General features: G+C 35.8%; 1 protein-coding gene across 1 annotated transcript in view; it reads left to right on the top strand.

The window, feature by feature from the left end:
* ATRX (ATRX chromatin remodeler) overlaps positions 1-21,078 on the top strand; it is a 474,500-nt gene extending 453,422 nt beyond the window's left edge. Inside the window, exons 33-37 of the mRNA XM_007957255.2 lie at positions 17,245-17,394; positions 18,233-18,358; positions 19,103-19,198; positions 19,667-19,795; positions 20,800-21,078. Coding sequence (XP_007955446.1) covers positions 17,245-17,394; positions 18,233-18,358; positions 19,103-19,198; positions 19,667-19,795; positions 20,800-21,078 — 780 coding nt within the window. The remainder of the gene's footprint in view (positions 1-17,244; positions 17,395-18,232; positions 18,359-19,102; positions 19,199-19,666; positions 19,796-20,799) is intronic.
* Positions 21,079-21,896: the final 818 nt, after the last annotated feature.

Here is a 21,896-nt window from a genome sequence, read left to right as displayed (position 1 = left end):
GTATTACCCCCACCTGGGTCCCTGTGGCTGACTGTTCCTCTGTCTGGCTTCCTGGCTTTTAATCCCCTTTCTCCTGCTCTTCTGGCCTGCTTCTTTGGGCATCCCTGAGTTGTCTCTCCTCACCTGTATCCCTGGGGCTTACTGCTCTTCTGTCATCCATGCGATGATCATGGGTGTGCATATATCTGTTCTTGTCCTGGGTCTCACTTCTTTATGATGTGTACATAGTAATGGAATTTCTAGGTCAAATGGTATTTCTCATTCCAACTTTTTAAGGAATCCCCATACTGCTTTCCACGGTGGTTGTATCATTTGACAGTCCCACTCGCAGTGTATAAATGTCCCAATCTCTCCACATCCTCACCAGCATTTGTTATTTTCTGTCTTGTTGAACTTTACTATTAGTGCTGGGGCAAGATGGTATCCCATTGTTGTTTTGATTTGCAGCTCTCTGAAGGCTAAAGATCTTGACCATTTCTTCATGTGCTTGTTGGCCTCCTGAATATCTTCTTTGGTGAAGTGTCTATTCATGTCTTCTGCCCATTTTTAAATTGGATTGTTAATCTTTTTGTTGTTGAGGTGTTGGAGTTTTCTATAAATTTTAGGGCTTAGTCCCTTATCAAATATGTCATATGTCATTGCCGAATATTTTTCCCCAATCTGTAGGTTCTCTTTTGGCTCTTTTGGAGAAGTCTTTTGAAGCAAATAAAAATTTAATTTTTAGAAGGTCCCGTTTATCTAGTTTATCTTCAGCTGTTTGTGAATTTTGGGTTATGCTAAACAGTCTGTTTATTCCATATATTCCAAAAAACAAAAACCAAACTCACTGCCCTCGCATCAATTCCAACTCATAGCAACCCTTTCTTCAGTTTCCAAGGCATTATCTGTACAGAAGTAGATTGCCCAGTCTTCCTTCTGTGGAGTGGCTGGTGGATTTAAACTGCCAGACTTCTCGTTAGCAGTCAAGTGCCTTAGGCACTGCACACCAGAACTCATACCATTCTTTTCAATTCCTTGTCACAGAGTTCCAGTGCTGCTTCTGCCTCAGGGATGTGTTCTGATCCATATTGCTTTTTTATAAAAAAACTTTTTATTGTGATTTGAAGAAACGTTTACAGAGCAAATGCTTTCCCCATTCAATAATTCATACACATTTTGTTTCATGACACTGATGACAGTCCCTAAAATGTAACCAGTCTCTTCCCATTTCTTTCTTGTGGTTACTTTTTCCCTGTGCCCTTCTTTCCTATGCATTCTTTCCTTCTGAGCTTTCTGACTACACAAATGGTACCTTTCTTATTTCTCCTGGTTGATTTTTCTAAGGAATGCACCTCCCTGGTGTAATTGTTCATGTCATAGACTTGTCTGTTGTTTAGATGAAGGCTAAGCCATAGGAGTGAGTTCAGTTCCAGGCACAAAGGGTATCTAGGGGCCACAGTCTTGGGGTTTTCACCAGTCTCCATCAGACCAGTAAGCCTGGTAATTTTTAGGATTTTGTGTTTTGTTCCACATTTTTCTCCCACTCTATCCAGAAGCACCTATTGAATGAACCCTTTCTGAATGGTTGTCAGTGATAGCTCGACACCATCTAGTTCTTCTGTTCTCAGGGGCGTGTAGGCTGAAGTTCCCTTGCTCCACTAGTCCCTTGGACTAATTGTTTCCATGCATCTTTGACTTTCTTCACTCTCCTTTGCTCCAGATGAAGAGACTAATAGTTGCATATTAGATGACTGCTTGTACTTTTCAAGACCCCAGTTGCTACTCAACAAAATAGGATCCAGAGCAATGTTTCTGTGTGGCATATTATGCCAGTTGAGCTTGGTGTACTCCACTACCATGGTCTGTCTGTCAGACCCAGCGACTCACTACCTCAAGGTGTTTCACTGTGACTAAGATGTTATCGTGAGTTTGCCCCGTTTGCTCTCTTATATATATATGGACATTTTATTGCACATACAAATACGAGTGTAGAAATATTTTCTACCAAATCTATGGTGATGAGCGTAGTCCCTTTCACCTACCCGTACCTAATCATCTTGCCTTTCTGCCAATGTATCCACCCACAGATTAATGTTTGTTATTAATGATAATGTAGTATTCTGTATGTAAAAGTATTTACCTATGTTGTCTGTACCCCTTGTGTACCTCTCTGTGTCTTTCTTTTCCTTAGTGTTAATGTGCTGGTCACCTTTTAGTGTATTTCCATTCCCTTCACCCATATCAGTACATGTCTCTTATCCAGCTAACAATTTTCCCTCCCATCCCTGGTAACCAACAAAGAAAATTTCCTTCTGTGTGTAAAAATTTCCTTGAATTTTTATATTCGTGTTCTCTTGCAATATTTGTCCTCCTGTGATTGACATATTTCACTTCAGTGTTGTATAGTATTCCATTGTATGTATGTACCATAGTTGGTTTATCCATTGATGTGCACTTAGGTTGTTTCCATCTCTTTATTCTTGTGAGTAGTGCTGTGATGAACATGGCTGTGCATATAGCTACTCATGTCCAAGCTCTCACTTCTTTAGGATATATTCCTAGTAGTAGAATAGCTGGATCTAATGGTGTTTCTATTTCCAATTTTTTAAACAAGCACTGTACCATTTTCCACATTGGTTGTACCATTTTACATCAACCAGATTGTATGAGAGTTCTAATCTCTCCATGCCTTCACCGGCATTTGTTGTTTTCTGTCTTGTTGCATTTTGTTATTATTGCTGAGGTAAAATGATACCTCAGTGTTGTTTACATTTGCATCTCTCTAATGGTTAATGATTGCAAGTATTTCTTCATATGTTTGTTGGCCACCTGAATATCTTTCTTGGTGAAGTTTCTGTTTATGGGCTCTGCCATTTTTTAATTGGATTGTTTGTCTTTTTAATGTGGAGGTATTGAAGTCTTCTATAAATTTTAGAAATAAGTCCTTTGTCGGTTATGGTACTTATTTCTGTAAGGTCGGGTTGGTTGATTTTATTGTTTTTCTGTGTCTTTGTTGAGTTTCTTTCTAGTTGTTCTTTCCTTTATTGAAAGTGGTATATTAAAGTCTTCTATTACTGTGGAGTTGTCTGGTTGTCTTTTCAATTCTGTTAAAGTTTGATTTTAGGAGCTCTGGTAGTGTAGTGCCTAAGGCACTTGACTGCTAACCAGAAGGGTGGTGTTTCAGATCCACCAGCCACTCCTCAGAAGGAAGGTTGGGCAATCTACTTCTATAGTGATACTGCCTCCGAAACCCAAGGAGTGGTTGCTATGAGTTGGGGCTGACTCGACGGCACATAACAACAACAAAGTTTGATTTATGTATTTTGGGGCTCTTTCATTGGTTGGATAGTTACTTATGGTTATGTCCTCTTGTTCGATTGATCTTTTATTTATTATGTAATGTCTTTTCTTGTCCCTTTTGCTGTTTTTTGTCTTAAAGTCTATTTTATCAGAAATTAATATTGCCACTATCTTTTTTGACTGTCATTTGCTTGATATATTTATTTCCAGCCTTTAATTTTTAGTCTGTTTTCATCTTAGTGCCTAAAGTAGTGTCTTTTAGAGACAGCATATTGATGTATCATCTTTTCTTATTTATTCTGAAACTCTGTCTCTTCATTGGAGTGTTTAATCCATTTCCATTCAGTGTAATTTTCAGTAAGTATGAATTTATTGCTGTCATTTTGTTGTTGTTGTTGTGTGTGTATGTGTAGTGCTGCTGATTTCTTTTTTCCATGTAATATTCTGAGCTGAGCTCATTTTGTTGATTTTTTTCTTCTTTTCTTTTAGTATCTGCTAAATAGATTTTCCTTTCCTGTTTTTTAACTTAGATAAGAATGTTTATTAATTTTCTTTGAGGTTTCCCTATAATGTATCAATTTCTTCCCAAGGTTAGAACAGTCCATTCTGTCTCAAAATCATATTGACTTCCTCTCCATTTGGAAGTTCTGGAACTACACTGTTTATTCTTTTTGCTTTGTAGTTCTCCTCATTTACAAATTGATGTCTTTGTGTCCCTGTTTTCAGTCTTGTAACTTTATTTTTATTTTTGATACTTCTATATCTCGTTTCATTTCTGGGTTATGTGTCATGTGTTTTAATCACAGGTTTTTGTCTGCTATTGATGGTTCTCTGTTTAAAAGACTCCCTTTAGCATCTTTTGTAAGATTGGTCTGCTTTTTACAAATTGCCTTAATTTCTGTTTATAAATGTCCTAATTTTGCTATCATATTCGAGAGACAGTTTTGCTGGGTACATAATTCTTGGTTGGCAGTTTTCTTTTTTGAAGGTTTTATAAATGTAATCCCTTTGCCTTCTAGCCTACATGATGTCTGCCAGACAATTGGAGCTTAGTCTTACTGGTTGCCCTTCGTAGGTAACTTTTCATTTTGCCTGTGCTGCTTTCAGGATTCTTTCTTTGTCTTTGGTTTTGTTAAGTTTCATTATGATATATCTTAGTGATTTTCTTTTGGTGTCTGTTCTGTGTGGGGTTCGTTGAACTTCTTGAATGCATATTTTCTGGTCTTTCATCTTACTAGGGAAGTTTTCTTCCAACGAATCTTCGACAGTTTTCCCTGTGGCTTATTTGTCTCTTCCTATTATGAAATTCTGATCAAACACTAGTTATTTCTGCTGATGATGTCCCATGTACATCTTAGGCTTTCTTCTTCTTCTTATTTTTCTTGGTTCTTTTTTTCTGATTGTTCCCCTGAACAGAGAGATTTGTCTTTCATCTCACTAATTTGGTCTTCCATGGATTCAGTTCTACTCCTTTGTCCATTCAAAGTGTTACCTATTTCTGAGAACTTAATATTAATCTTCTGGATTTGAGGTTTCCTTGTAATGTATTCTTTTCTTCCCAAGGTTAGAACAGTCCATTCTATCTCAAAATCATCTTGACTTCCTCTCCATTTGGAAGTTCTGTAACTACACTGTTTATTCTTTTTCCTTTGTAGTTGTCCTCATTTACAAATTTGCTGTTTTTATATGGTTTCTAATTTTTCATTTATTTTGATAGTTTGTTCTTGTGTTGTTTTCCTGAATTCTTCTAGAGTTTTGTGTATATTTTCCTTAATTGTGTCATTATTGTCCTTGCTTTTGTCATGTGTCTTCCTTGATATATCTCTCAATCCATTGAAAGTACCTGAACAAAATTACTTTGAATTCCTTATCATATGGTTGCAATGCCACTTCTTCCTCAGGGAGGTTTTCTGGCTCTGTATTCTGGTCATTGTATGTGCCCTTATCTTGCCTCTTTGTGTGAACTGGGATTGTCAGTTGTCTCCAAGACATTGTGATGTCATTGTATTTATATTTAATTGGTAAATGTATGTTAGTGTGATCACCCTGGTCCCCCCCCCCTTTATTTTGTTTTGATATGTCTGAGCAAGCAGGGCTCGTATTCTACTCTGTTCACTAGTTTGGCAGCACTTAAGGCACTCTCTACCAGTTTCCTGGTGGGTGTGACAGAGGATGAAAATGTGTGCACAGATCTTAGCTGATTGTGTAGAGCAGATGATGGCAAGTTAGGCTGGTAATGGCCACCATCTACCATTGATCCGTTGGTCCAGAAGTGGGTCATGGCCCTCACCCAGTGGGTTGGGCTGCAGGAGGTACAGATGTGGTTGAGTTATGCGGGCACAATCGCTTTCTTCTGCCTTTCTGGTTGCCAGCCTGCAGTGTGGTTGCCTATGCAGTCCTCGACAGGTGGAGCCAATTATCAGAGCACTGCCCCCACATTGGAACACCCTTTGCAAGTATTCAAAATCACCACGTCCTCACGCCAGTCAGTAGTCTACAGCTCTGTTTGTCTCCTTATTCGCTGTTTTCATTCCATTTCTTCTACTAGTTGGTATTTAATCCACTTTGTTATCTTTCCTTTCAGAGGTCAGGGTTCCACAATTAACATCTGTACCTGTTTTTCAATTGGTTTCTGATTTCTGTTCTGTAGAGGATCTGAGTAGCTCTTCTGCCTATTCCATCATCTTGCTGGAAGTCCCTTGGAGCCAAACCAGTTGGAGGTCCCTCTCACAGGAGTTGGGATGAGGCAGGCCTTTGATATCTATTTTTCAAGCAATCTGGTCATGAAATTGTCTAATTACAGATAGAAACCTGGAAGCAAAGCTATATATCCTTCTACTTTTTTCCTGTTTTTATTTAGGGAAGTTCAGAATGAACTAACATGTTGGAGTGATCAATGGCCCTAAATTAATAAAGATACCTGAGTGCCACAATGTCTGTATATTAATATCCTAAAGTATTTTTCTCAATAGGTTAGGCTAACTGACTCAAATAAAAGTCTTTTAACACTTTCGGAAATAGGACTAGCAGAAAATTGAATCTGTTATACTAAAGGAGCAATTAAGTTAAGTAGATGAACGCCTCATTTTTGTCTCTTAAATTGCTACTGTTAGCATGATCAAGCTTTTTACATCAGATTTATTTATTTTGGACACTTAAAGAAATATAAATTATGGGAATAATTAAATCAATATAAGAATTACTAGATGATCTTTTTATATCATTTAAAAAATAATTTTACTTTTTATCTTTTAGTGCCTGTTTTCTTTAAGATTAAGGAGCTCTGGTAGCACAGTGCCTAAGGTATCTGACTGCTAACCAGAAAGTTGGTGGTTCAAACCCACCAGCCACCCCACAGAAGCAAGACTGGGCAATCTACTTCCATCAAGATTTACCACCTTGGAAACACAATAGGGGTCTATGAGTCAGAATCGACTCATTGCCAGTGGGTTTAGTTTTTTTTTTTTTTCCCTTTAAGATATAATTTAAACTACCAGGTAGTCCTTTTGTTCCTAGTTTGTATTTCTTCTATTTTCCTTTTATAACACACCTATAGTAGTGATACTGCCTCGGAAACCCAAGGAGGGGTCGCTATGAGTCGGGTCTGACTCGATGGCACACAACAACAACAACAAATAGTTGAGTTGGATCAAAGAAAGGTGACCCAATACAATATGAAAATTATCAAACAGTATCCTTAATATCACACACAAGTAAAATTTTGATGAAGATAATTCAAAAATCTATGCAGCAGTATACTGACAGTGAACTACCAGAAATTCAAGCCAGATTCAGAAGAGGATTTGGAATGAGGGATATCTTTTGATGTCAGATAGATCTTAGCTGAAAGCAAAGAATACCAGAAAGTTGCTCACCTGAATTTTATTGATTATGCAAAGTCATTCTACCATGTAGATCATAACAAATTATGGATACTGTTGCAAAATTATAGCAATTCCAGAACATTAATTTTGTTCATGATGAGTCTGTACATAGGCCAAAAGTCTGTCATTCGAACTGAATAAGGGGATACTGCGTGGTTTAAAATCATGAAGGGTGTGTGTCAGGGTTGTGTTCTTTCACCATACTTACTCAATCTGCATGCTGAACAAATAATCCAAGAAGCTTAACTAGATGAAGAACACGGCATGAGGATTGGAGGCAGACTCAGAAACAGCCTGCAATATCCACATGACACAACCTTGCTTGCTGAAAGTGAAGCATTTAAATGGTGATGATCAAAGACTTCCTTCAATATAGATCACACCTCAACATAAAGAAAACAGTAATCCTCATAACTGGACAAATAAGCAACATCACAATAAATGAATAAAAGATTAAAGTTGTCATGTTACCAGGAAGGACCATTTCCTGGAGAAGGATGCTATGCTTGGTAAAAAAGAGGTTCAATGAAAAAGCGGAAGACCCTCAACAAAATTGGTAGACATAGTGGCTGCAACAGTGAGCTCAAACATAGCAATGATTTTGAGAATGGCTTAGGACTTGGCAGTGTTTCATGTTTGTACATAGTGTTGCTGTGAGTCAGAACTGACTCAGTGGCACCTGACAACAACGTCAGTTTGGCAGGTCTACGTTTTCTTTCTTTGAAACTGATAAGTTGTATAGATGTCAATATCTTATTCATACCAACAATTATTAAGTTTCTTTACTAAGAATCTACACTTACTTAAGTAATAAAAAGAATTACTATAAACTCAACATCAAAGTATTTTTGAAATATGCAAAGCCTTGATAGGTTTTGTTGTTGTTTTTAGATAATATTTTATTGGGTTTAAAATGAAAGTTTTACAGCAAATTGTTGTTGTTGTTGTTGTTGTTATGTGCCGTCGAGTCGGCCCCGACTCATAGCGACCCCTCCTTGGGTTTCCGAGGCAGTATCACTACGGAAGTAGGATTGCCCAACCTTCTTTCCGAGGAGTGGCTGGTGGGTTTGAACCACCAGCCGTCTGGTTAGCAGGCAAGTGTCTTAGCCACTATGCTACCAGAGCTCCTAAATTAGGTTCTGTTTTTTAAATTTCTACACAACTTTTTCAGTGATAATGGTTACATTTTTCAGTTTGTCATCATTCTCATTCATTCCACTCTGGTTGTACCATTTCCAGTATTCAAAGTTTACCTTGATTAGTTTTACAAATCTTTTTTTCAAGGTTCAATTTCAGAATTAGATGGATCTTTTCCTCAGCTTGCAAATACTTCAAACTTACAAATAAATTAAGAAACTTTTAATTTATCATTAATTGAAATTTTTTTTAATTAAACTTTTAAAGCTGAAACTGACTTTGATTGTTAAATAGGATATAGACCATACTTTTTCTAGCTTGTAATTTTTTTCACTTATTTAAGGCAAAATGAGGTCTATACAAAGAAAAGTGTAGGTACACATTTGGATGTAATTTAAACCTCATTTTGATAACTGTTGGTCTAGTGATTATAGATTCTGTTCCAGTATAGTTTTTAATAATAGTGTTACTGTAACAACATATGCATGCTTTGAAGAGAAACAACCAACCTCTCCACAGTTTGGTATGTTGTATATTAGGATGAATATATTCTTAAATTTTTATAACTTGTTCTGGAGTTTTCAAAACTCTTCCCACAGAAATGTTCTGTTACAGATACTTTTTGCTCTCTTAATCTTGGCATCTGTTTCTTATATTGATGATATGCTGCAATTAATCTAAAGGAGAAGATGCAGAAGCAGTTTGTATTAGAAATCTTGTATCTTCTTTCTCTTACTTGTGTCTCTTATCCAGCACTTTGAATAAAAGAAAGATTTCTGCTTCTCTGCTTCTGAACTTATAAGTGAATTTTGTTCTTATAAAAGTCAGTTAGCTTACTTATACTGTCTTTTCTTTGTTAAAATGAAGATTATGGCAAGCATACTTACCTAAATCCTGGAATATTATCAACGTAATCACTGTATGAACAAGTGGTTTAAATACATTAAAATTTAATCCATTAACCCATTTAATTGCAGATTTGATAATAATGAAAAACTAGAAGTGTTCTAAATGTCTTAATAAACTCCTGAGTGAGGAAATGATTAAATTAATGATAAAGTATATCTATATAATATAAGCATTGTGCAGTCATTAAAAATAATAAAGGTTTATATTTGGTGTAAAATGATGTTCATGGAAATATTTTAAAGGGAAAAATGTAGGTTTCAAAGCTACATATAATACAGTTCCATTTATATGCAAAAGTATGTGTGTAAGTATAAAAGATATGGAGAAATGTGCACCAAATGTTATCAGTAGTTGTCTCTAGTTTTTTTTTTTTTAATTAGATACTGTTTCAATTATAAATTTATTTTTAATTCTTTAAAACAACATCATAACCAATAGAAGCAGTATGAATTCTGGTTTGATGGAAGGAAAGAGGCAGTATTTTAAGAAATGAGTCCAAAGCTATTTATTAATAGAATACAAAGCCACGTGCAGTTTTCCTGTGATTTGTTGGCATTTCAGTCATTTATGAATCAAAAGGAAAGTTATTGTGGGGGCAGAGGCTGAATCTCCATCATAATCTGACCTTTGTCACTTGATCATATTGGACTTGAGAGGATAGATCTTGAATTTGTGATTGGTGAGAAGGCATTAAAGTGTTTTACAAATGTGATGTCCTAAAATGAATACTTTCTAAAGTTGAAAATGGTAAAATAGTGCATGTCAGGTTTAGGGTAAGCATGCTAGCCTTTTACAAGTTTGTCTCTGAGAATTGCCTTTGTTTCAATTTGTATATTTTTGTTTACTGAAAAATTAAAATATACTTATTTTTTAAAAAAATTCAAAAACAACTAGAGTTTTAAAAGTGAAACAGAAAAAACAAAACATCTTAGGTTTCTCCTTCCCCCAGAATCTTTCTGAGCATTATCTTTTTTATGTAATCAAATAGATCTGGGAAATGGAAGGAACCACACCTCAAGAACTTAGATATTCTTTGTAGTATGATAGAATTACCATTGTGTAAGAGTTAAGAAATTTGGCTTCCACTCCCAGCTAGTCCCTAGCTGTATGATTTTGAAAAAATTACTTTGTGTCTCTGCACCTCAGTTTCTACCAATTGTAACATGATAAGTTTGGACTTTGGGATTATAGGATGCTAAGGACTTATATGATAAAGGTCCTTGATGTCTCGGATGTTTTTTTTTAAATTGACCAAAATGTGTAGAGGGTATATATGTGTGTGTATGTATGCACATGCATCCATATATGCCTGCATTTCTGGAAAGACTTCTCCCAACAACAACAAAAAGTAACAAATATGCCAATTATGATGCTTATAATTGAAAAAGAAATACTTAATAGGCATAATGTATATTTCCAAAGAGTTGTTACCCATATGAGTAGAGAATATTTCATCCATGTTTAATTTACCAAAAACCAAACTAAGTCCACTGCCATTGAGTTGATTCCAACTCATAGCAACCCCCATTGAGTTTCCAAGGTGGTAAATATTTACAGATGTAAATTGCCCACCTTCCACAAAGTGGCTGGTGGGTTTGGACCACCAACCTTCTGGTTAGCAGTCAGATGCTTTAGGCACTGCACCACCAGAGCTCCTTGTTTAATTTACAGTCATAGTTAAACTAAGTTATTATCCAGTGTTACAAAGAGACTGAGTGGCACAGCTGAAAGTGAATTCAATTCCTAGTACTTTGGTCTTCCCCTTAGATTGCTTAGTGAAAATAATGATTTTGACCATGGTTAATTAAGAATATCTCTTATTGCCAGACAGATAAAATAAACTACTAACCACGTGTGGTCAAAAAAAAATAATAAAATCACTGCCACGGAGTCAGATCCAACCCACAGAAACTCCTCTTTGGGTTTCCGAGGTGGTATCACTGCAGAAGTAGATTGCCCAATCTTCCTTCCAAGGAGTGCTGATGGGTTTGAACCACCAGCCTTCTGGTCAGCAGTCAAACACCTTAGGCGTTACATTACCAAAGTTCCCACCATATGTGATAGTTAGGTTATATGTCAGCTTGGCTGGGCCTGGTTTTGAGTGGCTGGACAGCTGGTGGTAGTTATTCCCCATGATGAGACTGTAATCAACTCCATGTTCAAATCTGCCTCAAGCAGCTGAGTAGCTGATTTAGGGACATGGTCTGTTTCCCGTACATAAGGGGAAGTTTTGGGAGTGTGCAGCAGTTTTTTGGCATGTTTGGATCCTGCATGTAGCCGAGTCTTCATTCAGCAGCCTGCCATGCTCTGCCGATCTTGGGACTTTTAATGGACTTGAATCAGTGGCCTCGTGTGGTTTGGTAATATTGGGATTGTGCCTTTTTACTTGTTGACCTTGGGTTTGTGAGCCTCAGCAGTCAGGAGCTGCCTGCGTGAAGAGATGCTTCTAGCTTCAGTGGGCGGGGAGCAAAAGGCAGAGCTGAAGCCCAAGGTCATTGAGGGGCTGTCACCCAGCCCCTAGAGCCTTGCACCTTTAACTTGGATGTCTAGCCTCCAAAACTGTAAGAGAATAAACTCCTGTTTGTTAAAGAGTCACTCATTTGTGGTATATTCCTGTCAGAGTGGCACTAGGTAACCAAAACACCATAGAACATGTTTACCTTGTAATTTATTTGGTGACTTGTAGAACAACTGACTTTTATAATTATATTTGGCATGGCTGTTTGCTAAAAATATTATTCAGTGTTATCTAATTTTATAGTGTATCATTCTCTTAAGTCATGCTTGAGAGAGTAGAACATGAGAGGCACACATCTAAACCCAAAACCATACCCACTACCATCAAGTCAATTCTGGTTCATAGTGACCTTATAGGACAGTGTGGAACTGCTCATAGGGTTTCCAAAGCTGTAAATCTTTACAGAAGCCGACTCCTTCACCTCCCTCCCACAGAGCACTGGTGGGTTCAGACTCTCGACCTTCTAGTTATCAGCTGAAGGCTTTAACCACAGCACCACCTCACACATCTAAGAAAGCATTGTATTTTGAAATTGTGGTAAAATATATTTAACATAAAATTTGCCATTTAAACCATTTTTCAGTGTACAATCCAGTGGCATTGATTGTAATGTTGTGCACCCATCACCACTACTTGTCTCTAAAACTTTTTCATCACTCCAAAAAGAAGCTCTGCACCCATTAAGCATCAACTGACTATTCTCCTCTCCTCCCAGCTCCTGGCAAACACTAATCTACTTATTCTGGATATTTCATATAAGTGATATCATAGAATATTTGTCCTTTTGTGTCTGAATTATTTCACTTAGCATAATGTTTTCAAGGTTCATCCATGTTGTAGCATGTATTAGAACTTCATTTCTCTTTATGGCTGATTGATAGCCCATTGTATATACCACATTTTGTTTATTCATTCATCTTTTGATGGACATTTGAGTTTGTTTCTACCTTTTGGCTATTTTTGAGTAAGGCTGCTCTGAATAAGTGTACACGTATCTGTTTGAGTCTCTACCTTTGATTTTTTTGAGTATGTAGCCAGGAGTGTAATTGCTGGGTCATGGAGTAATCTATGTTTAAGTGTATGAGGAAACGTCAAACTGTTTTCCACATTGCTTGCATCATTTGTCATCTTCACCAGCAATAAATAGGTGAGGGTTCTAATTTCTCCACGTCATTGCCAACAAAACTATCCTAATGGATATGAAGTGGTATCTCATTGTGGTTTTGATTTGCGTTTCCCTAATGACTGATGATAAAAGGAGCTCTGGTGGTGTAGTGGTTAAAACATTAGGCTGTTAACCAAGGAAGTCCAGGGTTCAAACCCACCAGGTGCTCCATGGAAGAAAGGTGAGGCAATCTGCTTCCTTAAAGATTTTGTTGTTGTTGTTTTTGTTATTTGCCATTGAGTTGGACCCAACTCATAGCGACCCCTCCTTGGGTTTCCAAGGCAGTATCACTACGGAAGTAGATTGCCCAACCTTCCTTCCCAGGAGTGGCTGCTGGGTTTAAACCGCCAGCCTTCTGGTTAGCAGTCAAGTGCCTTAGTCACTATGCTACCAGAGCTCCTCCTTGAAGATTTATAGCCTTGGAAACCCAGTGGTGGTTGCTATGAATCAGAATCAACTCGATATCATTGAGTTTGATTTTTTGTGTTTAATGACTAACAATAAGAATCCCTGGATGGTGCAGTTATTCATGCAGCTACTAACTGAAAGGTTGAAGGTTGACACCCACACGGAGGCATCTTGAAAGAAAAGCCTGGTGATCTGCTTCCAAAAGATCACAACCATGAAAACCCTATGGAGCCCAGATCTACTCTGCATACATGGGGTTGCCATGAGTTGGAATAGACTCAGTGGCAACTGGTTTGGTAATGACTAATGGTGCAGAGCATCTTTGCATGTAGGAAACATTATTTTTTAATAGAATGAATTAATGCAAGCTGGTCTTTCTCCCTTCCTACCTGGTCATTATTGCTAGGCTTTGGAGATCTATCTAGTGATGATAAACCTGTTCTATGTGACATAAGCTAGAGAAGTCAACATTGATGGCAGATTTCTACACTGATGTAGAAGTAAGTGTTCAGTAAACATTTCAAAAGAACTAAACCTGTAGAGTAGTGCCTAAGACACTTGACTGCTAACCAGAAGGCTGGTGCTTCAAACCCACCAGCCACTCCTCAGAAGAAGGGTTCGGCCAGCTACTGCCATAGTGATACTGCCTCAGAAACCCAAGGAGGGGTCACTGTGAGTTGGGCCCAACTCGATGGCACATAACAACAACAAACCTGTTAACAACTATGTGTTCCACTAGCAGATTTCCATGAGCCCTTTCTCCTTGAGCCCTCTTGTTTGTATGTTTTTTTTTAATGTTACCTATTTCTAACAAAACAGATTGTGCATCCATGTCAAAATGAATTATTAAGTCTCAGTCACAGCTGTATCTATTAAGAAAATCCTTCCTTTGTTTTCATCAAAGGAAGTAATTGTTTCAGGTGTCTATTGGGATTCCAAGGTATAAAGTTGTTTGACTCCCTGATACCAGAAATCACAGTATTTGGAATTAGTGTCAGCATTTGCTGTTTTACAGAAAAATCTCAGGGGCCAATGGTTTGAAATTTTCATCTTGAGTCATTTAACAGACATTTTGGTTCTTCCTTTGTGTTGAACTCTGTATTCTAGGTGTGGTAGAGGATATAAAGACAAAATCCTGCACAAGTATTGGCTTTTATCTATGCTAAAACTTATGGATGCTTTATGCATTACTATATACAGATTATATTTGAACTTAATATATTATACTTCTCCATACCTTCATTTGATCAGTAATTATATTCCTTCATTAAATCCATACTCAGTATTTAGAAAGTATGTTCTAGGGGAACTTGGTTTTAAAAAGCTATGGAAAATGCTCCAGGCAAGTAGACACCAGTTGTTACACCTTGAATGCGCCCTGGCAAGACTTTAAGAACCCATGCACTATACAACAAACTAGAAGGTAGAACAGAAGCACTAAACCCTTTATTTATTAGGCCAATTAACTGAGATGTCTAATGAAACCATGACTTCAAACCTCCAAACCAAGGAACCAAATCCCATGAGGTTGTACGTAAGCAGACTCAGCAGTTACTCTTTCTTTTTGTTGTTGTTGTAAATATATCAGTCAAACAACTTTTGCCAATTCAACTTTTTACAGCTCTACAACTTACTCAGAACAATTACATCAGCTGTACAATCCTACCCTTAATCAATGCAATTTTTCCATTACCATAAACTGAAATTCCAATAAGCAACTCCATAAGCAATCACTCCCCATCCTGGTAACCACCAATAAACTTGGGTCTCTTAAAAAAAAAAAAAACATGGAAAAAATTGCACTGATTAAGGGTAGGGTTCCACAGCCGATTTATGTAAGTTCTGTCGATAAGTTGTGTGATAGACATATTTACAATGACCAAAAAAAGAAAAGAAATAAAAGCTACAGAGGCTGCTTATGTACAACCAAATATCTCAAGGGATTTAGATTCTTAGTTTGGAGATTTAGGGTCATGGTTTCATGGGACATCCCACTTAATTGGCCTAATAATGTGTTTAGTGCTTCTGTTCTACCTCTTAGTTTGTTGTGTAGTGCTTGGAGTCTTAAAAGCTTGCAAGCAGTCATCCAAGGCACAACAATTGGTCTTGGAGCAACAGAAGAAGGAGAGTCAGGAATAAGAGGAGGAAATGGAATGTGTGGTTTATTTCCTCCATGAACAACTGCCGTCCTTTGCCATGAGATCAGAACTGGATGGTACCCGGCTACATTACTGAGCATTTTGATCAGAGGTTCTATAGAAGAATCCTGATCTAAAGGGGGTAAATGCAGAACTGAATTTCATATTCTCATCGACTCCAGACTCTCTGAAGCCATGAAAGCTAAATGAACCCTTGAAGCTATTGCCCTGAGATAATCTTTAAACCTTAAACCAAAAATATCACCTGAAATCTTCTTAAAGCCTAACAATAGTTTAGTTTAACTGGTAATAAAAAAAAAAAAGTCTGCCTTGAGCATTATTCTCTTTTAAACATTATCTATATAGGATCAATTTGACAACAACAATTCAAAAGATTAGATAGGAACACTTGGGGGCACTGAATTTATTTTAATGAGGGAGGAACAGCTCAGAAAAGGAGGATGAGAATAATTGCACAACTCAAAGAATGTAATCAGTGTCACTAAATGATACATGTAGAAATTGTTGGATTGGTATATGTTTTGCTGTGTGTATTCTCAACAACAAATATAAATTATTTAAAAAATTGTCAAAACGTGAGTAGCCAAAACAAGGGAATATTATGTAACCAATAGAGATATTTTCTATAGTTATATAAGGATATGAGTGGAATGAGGCAGGATCCAAAACCGTTAATATCCTAAAATTGCTTTAAATGTACATATTTTATGGGTGTGCATGGAACATGCTGTAAGAGAATAAAGTGCATATAATTGTACTTACCTCCAAATGGTGAAACTATAATTAATTTTTCTTTCTTTAAACTTCCCTGTAAATCTGAAATTGGTATGATTGACATGAATTATATTTATAATCCAAATAAAATAATTTTGAAAGCGAAAAAACATCAACTATGGAAAATTCTCTTGTAAAATTAATTAGTCTTTTATAGATGCAGGTTTTTGTGTCTGAGTTGTTAATAAACAGCTTGTTTATTAGTTGAGTAGCATATCTGTGATTCACTTTAACCCTTCTCCCCATCCTGTTTTTTTTGTGTGTGTGTCTCATTCTTGCTCTTTCATGATTATAATTACACAGAGCAAGAGTTTGGTATTCTTACTGAGTACATAAATAATCCCAGTTTTTAGACTTTTATTTTTTAACCTTAAAAAAATAACTTAAGACACCGTGATTTTTTTAAAAGACACTATAATAATAGATGAAAATATACATCAGTTTAAATTTGACCCCTGAATCTTTACAGTATAATTTTTATTTGACCTTCCTCCAGTTGAAATATAAGGACTATATGTTCCTGTTGTATTGGCATGTAATGTTTTAGCTTTAATTGAGTTTACTTTAAAAAAAAATAGATCATTTAGTAGCTAAAGTGATTGAGAAAACAAAGTTGTTTCATATGTATAAACAAGAATAACCATGATTTTTAGCACAAGCATCCAATATAATCACTAATTTAAGCAGACTTGTGTTAGCATAACCATCTACTCTGAACTAAGCACAGAGCAAATTATGCATGAAAAATAAAGGGAAACATGGGGGAAAATGACCCTGAAAGTTGAAAAGTGGAAATTCTTAAAAAATGAATTCCTGAAACATGGTACACAATGATGAAATTCTTGCATAAAAGGCTGGTGTTACATGCATTGTGACTGTTTTCTAGGTGATTTATCATATGTATAAGAAATATGAATAGCAGCCAGTTTCTATCTAACAATTGACCATAGAAATATAGATACCATCCAGAGAGAGAAAATAACTTTCTTTTATTTCAACCCGTCTAAACAGGATACCATACTTGCAGAACTTCTTCAAATACATAAAGAACACATTGTAGGATATCATGAACATGATTCTCTTCTGGATCACAAAGAAGAAGAAGAATTGACTGAAGAAGAAAGAAAAGCAGCTTGGGCTGAGTATGAAGCAGAGAAAAAGGTAGTTCATTCAAAATACTTTTTAGTTTTTGCTTTTATTTTAGTCATTGGAAAGAGCAGTGAGGAAGAAAAGAGTCACATTTGAAACAGGTAGTAATATAGTACATCTACAGAAATAGTCCCCAAATAAGAGAATCTTTACAGACTTCGGCCACCTTTGATAGTAGAGTGGGAGGAAAAGAGAGAAGAAAATAATATTTTCTGCTTAACGAGTAATAACTACTTTTCTCCTTAGCACTCACTGAATTGAGAAATGAATGGGAAGCTATATATTTAGCATTAACACCCATCAAAACTCTCACTTTAGTAACAAACATACAGGAGCTCTTTGTAGGTGGCACTGAATGTTGCTTTAACATGTATATTATGAAATCTAAATCTGGACTGAGTATCAGAACACAAAAATATTTTATTGTTGGATATTAATGTCCATCTGCAGCAGCAACTTTATTCAAAATAATTTCATGTCTGTTTTAAATACCAATCCACTTGAACAAAAATGTGCCTGAGCATGGGAAACATTATCCTAATACCTGAATCCTTTCTAAACTCCTAACTCATTGTGCCAAACTTCTTTAATGTTAATGTGATGTTAGGAGTCTTGTCAGAATTCTCTGAGTTGCCCCATTCTGTGGGAATTATCAGAAAAAGAGTAAACCTTTAGGGGTTAAAGCTTTCTGTGTAATAAGATCTTGGTTTCGGGTGAAAAGAGTGTTTTGTTTGTGTGTTAATAATTTCCCAGATCTGAGCATGTGGATTCTTTTCTAAATTAGTAGGTGATGTAGAATTTCAAGTTTTAAATCACAATGTGAAAAGTACATAATTTTTTTTGTTTTTAGGGACTGACCATGCGTTTCAACATACCAACTGGGACCAATTTACCCCCCGTCAGTTTCAACTCTCAAACTCCTTATATTCCTTTCAATTTGGGAGCCCTGTCAGCAATGAGTAATCAACAGCTGGAGGTAAATTTTGAAGTACAAAAGTAGTTTAACATGAATTAAAGGTAATTTTAAGTGCTCTGTTGTTGAGTGTTCCCTATGCAGGAATATCACATTCTCCAAAAGATTACTTTTGAATAGACCAAGAAATTTTTTTTGTTGACCTTTTTGAACCAACATTGAATATAGTAAAACTTGGTTTGTTCATAGCACAAGGGAATCAGGGTTTGAATTAATATAGTTTGCATTATTTTAATAAAGGAGTAATAGAACAGCTGACTGGGTACGAAAATAGCACTTAAGTTATAAAATATTTTGAATGAACAAATTACTTAATGTTTAGAAGAAAGATAAATACATCAATTTATATTCTAATGCAATGTAGATGTACCATTAAGTATATGATAATGCCTGGTATTATGAAATAAGTGATTTAAAACTAGAGTCAACTATGAATTAAATAAGCAAGATTAGGTTTTATTCTACCAACAGTATAATAACTTAATTGTGAATCTGTGGTTTTCATTTTAAAACATGTTTATGGATTCATTCAAATTATTGGTATAATTAAGCCCAAACTTTTATCTTCCTAACAAGATCATTTGATGAATTTTACTCCATTTTACTGATGCTGAATTTTGCTGTTCTTTTGAATTTAAAGAGTTTTAAAACTAAATTCTGTAAATTGACAAGAGGAAGGATCCCTAAACTTAAAAACTATGCTATTGTATACATACTCTGTATAACTTATTTCTTGTATTCTTCCAGGACCTCATTAATCAAGGAAGAGAAAAAGTTGTGGAAGCAACAAACAGTGTGACAGCAGTGAGGATTCAGCCTCTTGAAGATATCATTTCAGCTGTAGTAAGTGAATCGGCAGTTGTCTTACTCCAACCTCCAATTTGTGATTCCCACCCCCATTTTTTAAAATCTTTATTGTTTGCTTCACTATTTCTGTGGGAAAAACAGGATAATTCTTATAACTTGCGGTAGGAAAATACTAATAAACTTGATAATAGCATCAAGCAGTTATATATAGGTGTTGGCAGAGAAGAGAAAAGGGTAAATTCTAAGAATTGAGGAATCAGTCAGTCATAGATATGTGTACATTGTTTACATAAACATATTTTAGTTACTAGTTGCATAAATTAAATCTAAATAGTTGTTTCAGGCCAAAGATAACTAATCCATGTATAATAGTAAACAACTTGGTACTCTACTTTTATATTACTATATTCTTTCAAAAGAATATAGTTGAATATCTTTAAGTACCTTAATTATTTTTCTCCAATTCTACGGCAATAAGGAGTAAATAGAAAATTTTTCTTTTAGTGGAAGGAAAACATGAATCTCTCAGAGGCCCAAGTTCAGGCTTTAGCATTAAGTAGACAAGCCAGCCAGGAGCTCGATGTTAAACGAAGAGAAGCAATCTACAATGACGTATTGACAAAGCAGCAGATGGTAAGAATTCTGACTATTTTTAGGTTATGCTAAATTTTCTTGAATTTGTAATAATGGATTTGTGTGACATCTGTGTCAATAACCAGCCCTTCCCTAGATGGATGGTCATTTGTTATTACTGGAAGGAATTTTTTTCATAAACCTAATAATGGCAAGTAAAGGTAATATATTTTTTATAAAGGAGCAACTTCCCAAATGGATTTCCTTGAAGTGTATATAGGATCTCTTTCATATTTCATTTTTCAATACATATTTTGAGCATCTAAATTGGAATTTTTCCTAGTCTTTTAATACATTTACCATTTTAAACAACTTTCAGTGTAGGTTTTTATAATATGTTGAGAGTAAAAAGTTGAAATTCTTCATAAAAGTTCTTAGTAAATAATAATTCTTTTAAAAGACTAGCAGCATATTCCAGGATCCTTGCTCATCTTTTCCAGCATTGTCCTTTGCCAGCCTTCTGCCTCACAATGGGAAATTTAAACTCTTGACACCAGGGAATCAATTTCTGTGGCATGAATTTTACATAGAAAGCACTGTACAATTAATGTGGTTTTAAGTTATCTTAGGAAATTTGAGACATGACAGGTAGCACTTACTCCCACTGTAAGTGCTTTTCCCTTTGGTGTTTGTCACTAGAAATTTTTGTCTGTCGTCGTGTGAAATATTGAAAGGAATGACAAAGAAAGGAGACTTGATAAAAAGTGCTGTAAGTAATACTTGAGATTAATCCAGTGTCGAACAAGTTACTATGGCAACTAATCTAAATGCTACTTACAATACAATAGTTAAGTCATTAAGAGAATTTAGTCCTAAATGGTGTTACTAACTGGTTTCTACAGTAATGGCCCTGTGAATACCACCAAATTAGTAATGGTAATAATAATAATGTGTTTTCCTTTTGGTATGGTACCCCCTTAACAAATTGATTTTAACTCAAAACTTGATACTTGCTTCTTTGAGACAGGTCATGCACTTGTAACAGCTTTCTATTCTCTCTGTAGTTAATCAGTTGTGTTCAGCGAATACTTATGAATAGAAGGCTCCAGCAGCAGTACAATCAGCAGCAACAGCAACAAATGACTTATCAGCAAGCAACACTGGGTCACCTTATGATGCCAAAGCCTCCAAATTTAATCATGAATCCTTCTAACTATCAGCAGATTGATATGAGAGGAATGTATCAGTCAGTGGCTGGCAGTATGCAGCCACCACCACTACAGCGTGCACCGCCCCCAATGAGAAGCAAAAATCCAGGACCTTCCCAAGGGAAATCAATGTGATTTTGCACTAAAAGCTTAAAAGATTGTTAAAGTCATAGAAAGATCTTTTATTTTTTTAGGAATCAATGACTTAACAGAACTCAACTGTATAAATAGTTTGGTCCCCTTAAATGCCAATTTTCCATATTAGTTAAAAAATTTTTTTTAAGTACAGCATACCATTTCTCCCTGACATTTGTCAGTGATGTTGCCTAGAATCTTCTTACACACATTGAGTACAGAAGATATTTCAAATTGTTTTCAGTGAAAACAAGTTCTTCCATAACAGTAACAGCTCCACACGTTTTCCTCTCTAAACTTTTATGCCTGCTTTTAGCAACCATAAAATTAATGAATTTAGGAAAGAATACGGATTTGTATGTTCGTTCTTTACAGATAAAAACACACAGCTGAGTTCTTAGAGTTGATTCCTCAAGTTATAAAATACTTTTGTACTTAATCAGTTTCTTGATTAAAGTAATTGAAATGGTCTTAATGTTATTTTGACTGAAGTCTGAAACTGGGCTCCTGCTATGTCATACCTGTGATTGAAAAGTTAGAAACTAAAGGTTATCTTTGACACAAAATTGTGTGCAATATTCTTAAATACTACTGCTATAAAACTTGGAGGAGTCTTGCATTTATCTTAGCATTGTATAAACAGCCTTAAGTATAGCCTGAGAAGAGAATTCTTTTTTCTTCTCTAGTCTTTCTGACATTTTTTATTTTCAGTTATATGTGCTGAAATAATTACTGGTAAAATTTCAGGGTTGTGGATTATCTTCCACACATGAATTTTCTCTCTCCTGGCACTAATATAAAGCACATCTCTTAACTGC

This window comes from Orycteropus afer, unplaced genomic scaffold (assembly GCF_000298275.1).
Source record: "Orycteropus afer afer isolate SDZICR_OR568_19922 unplaced genomic scaffold, OryAfe1.0 scaffold00723, whole genome shotgun sequence".
Lineage (NCBI taxonomy): Eukaryota > Metazoa > Chordata > Mammalia > Tubulidentata > Orycteropodidae > Orycteropus > Orycteropus afer.
This window is presented reverse-complemented; position numbering and strand designations above follow the sequence as displayed.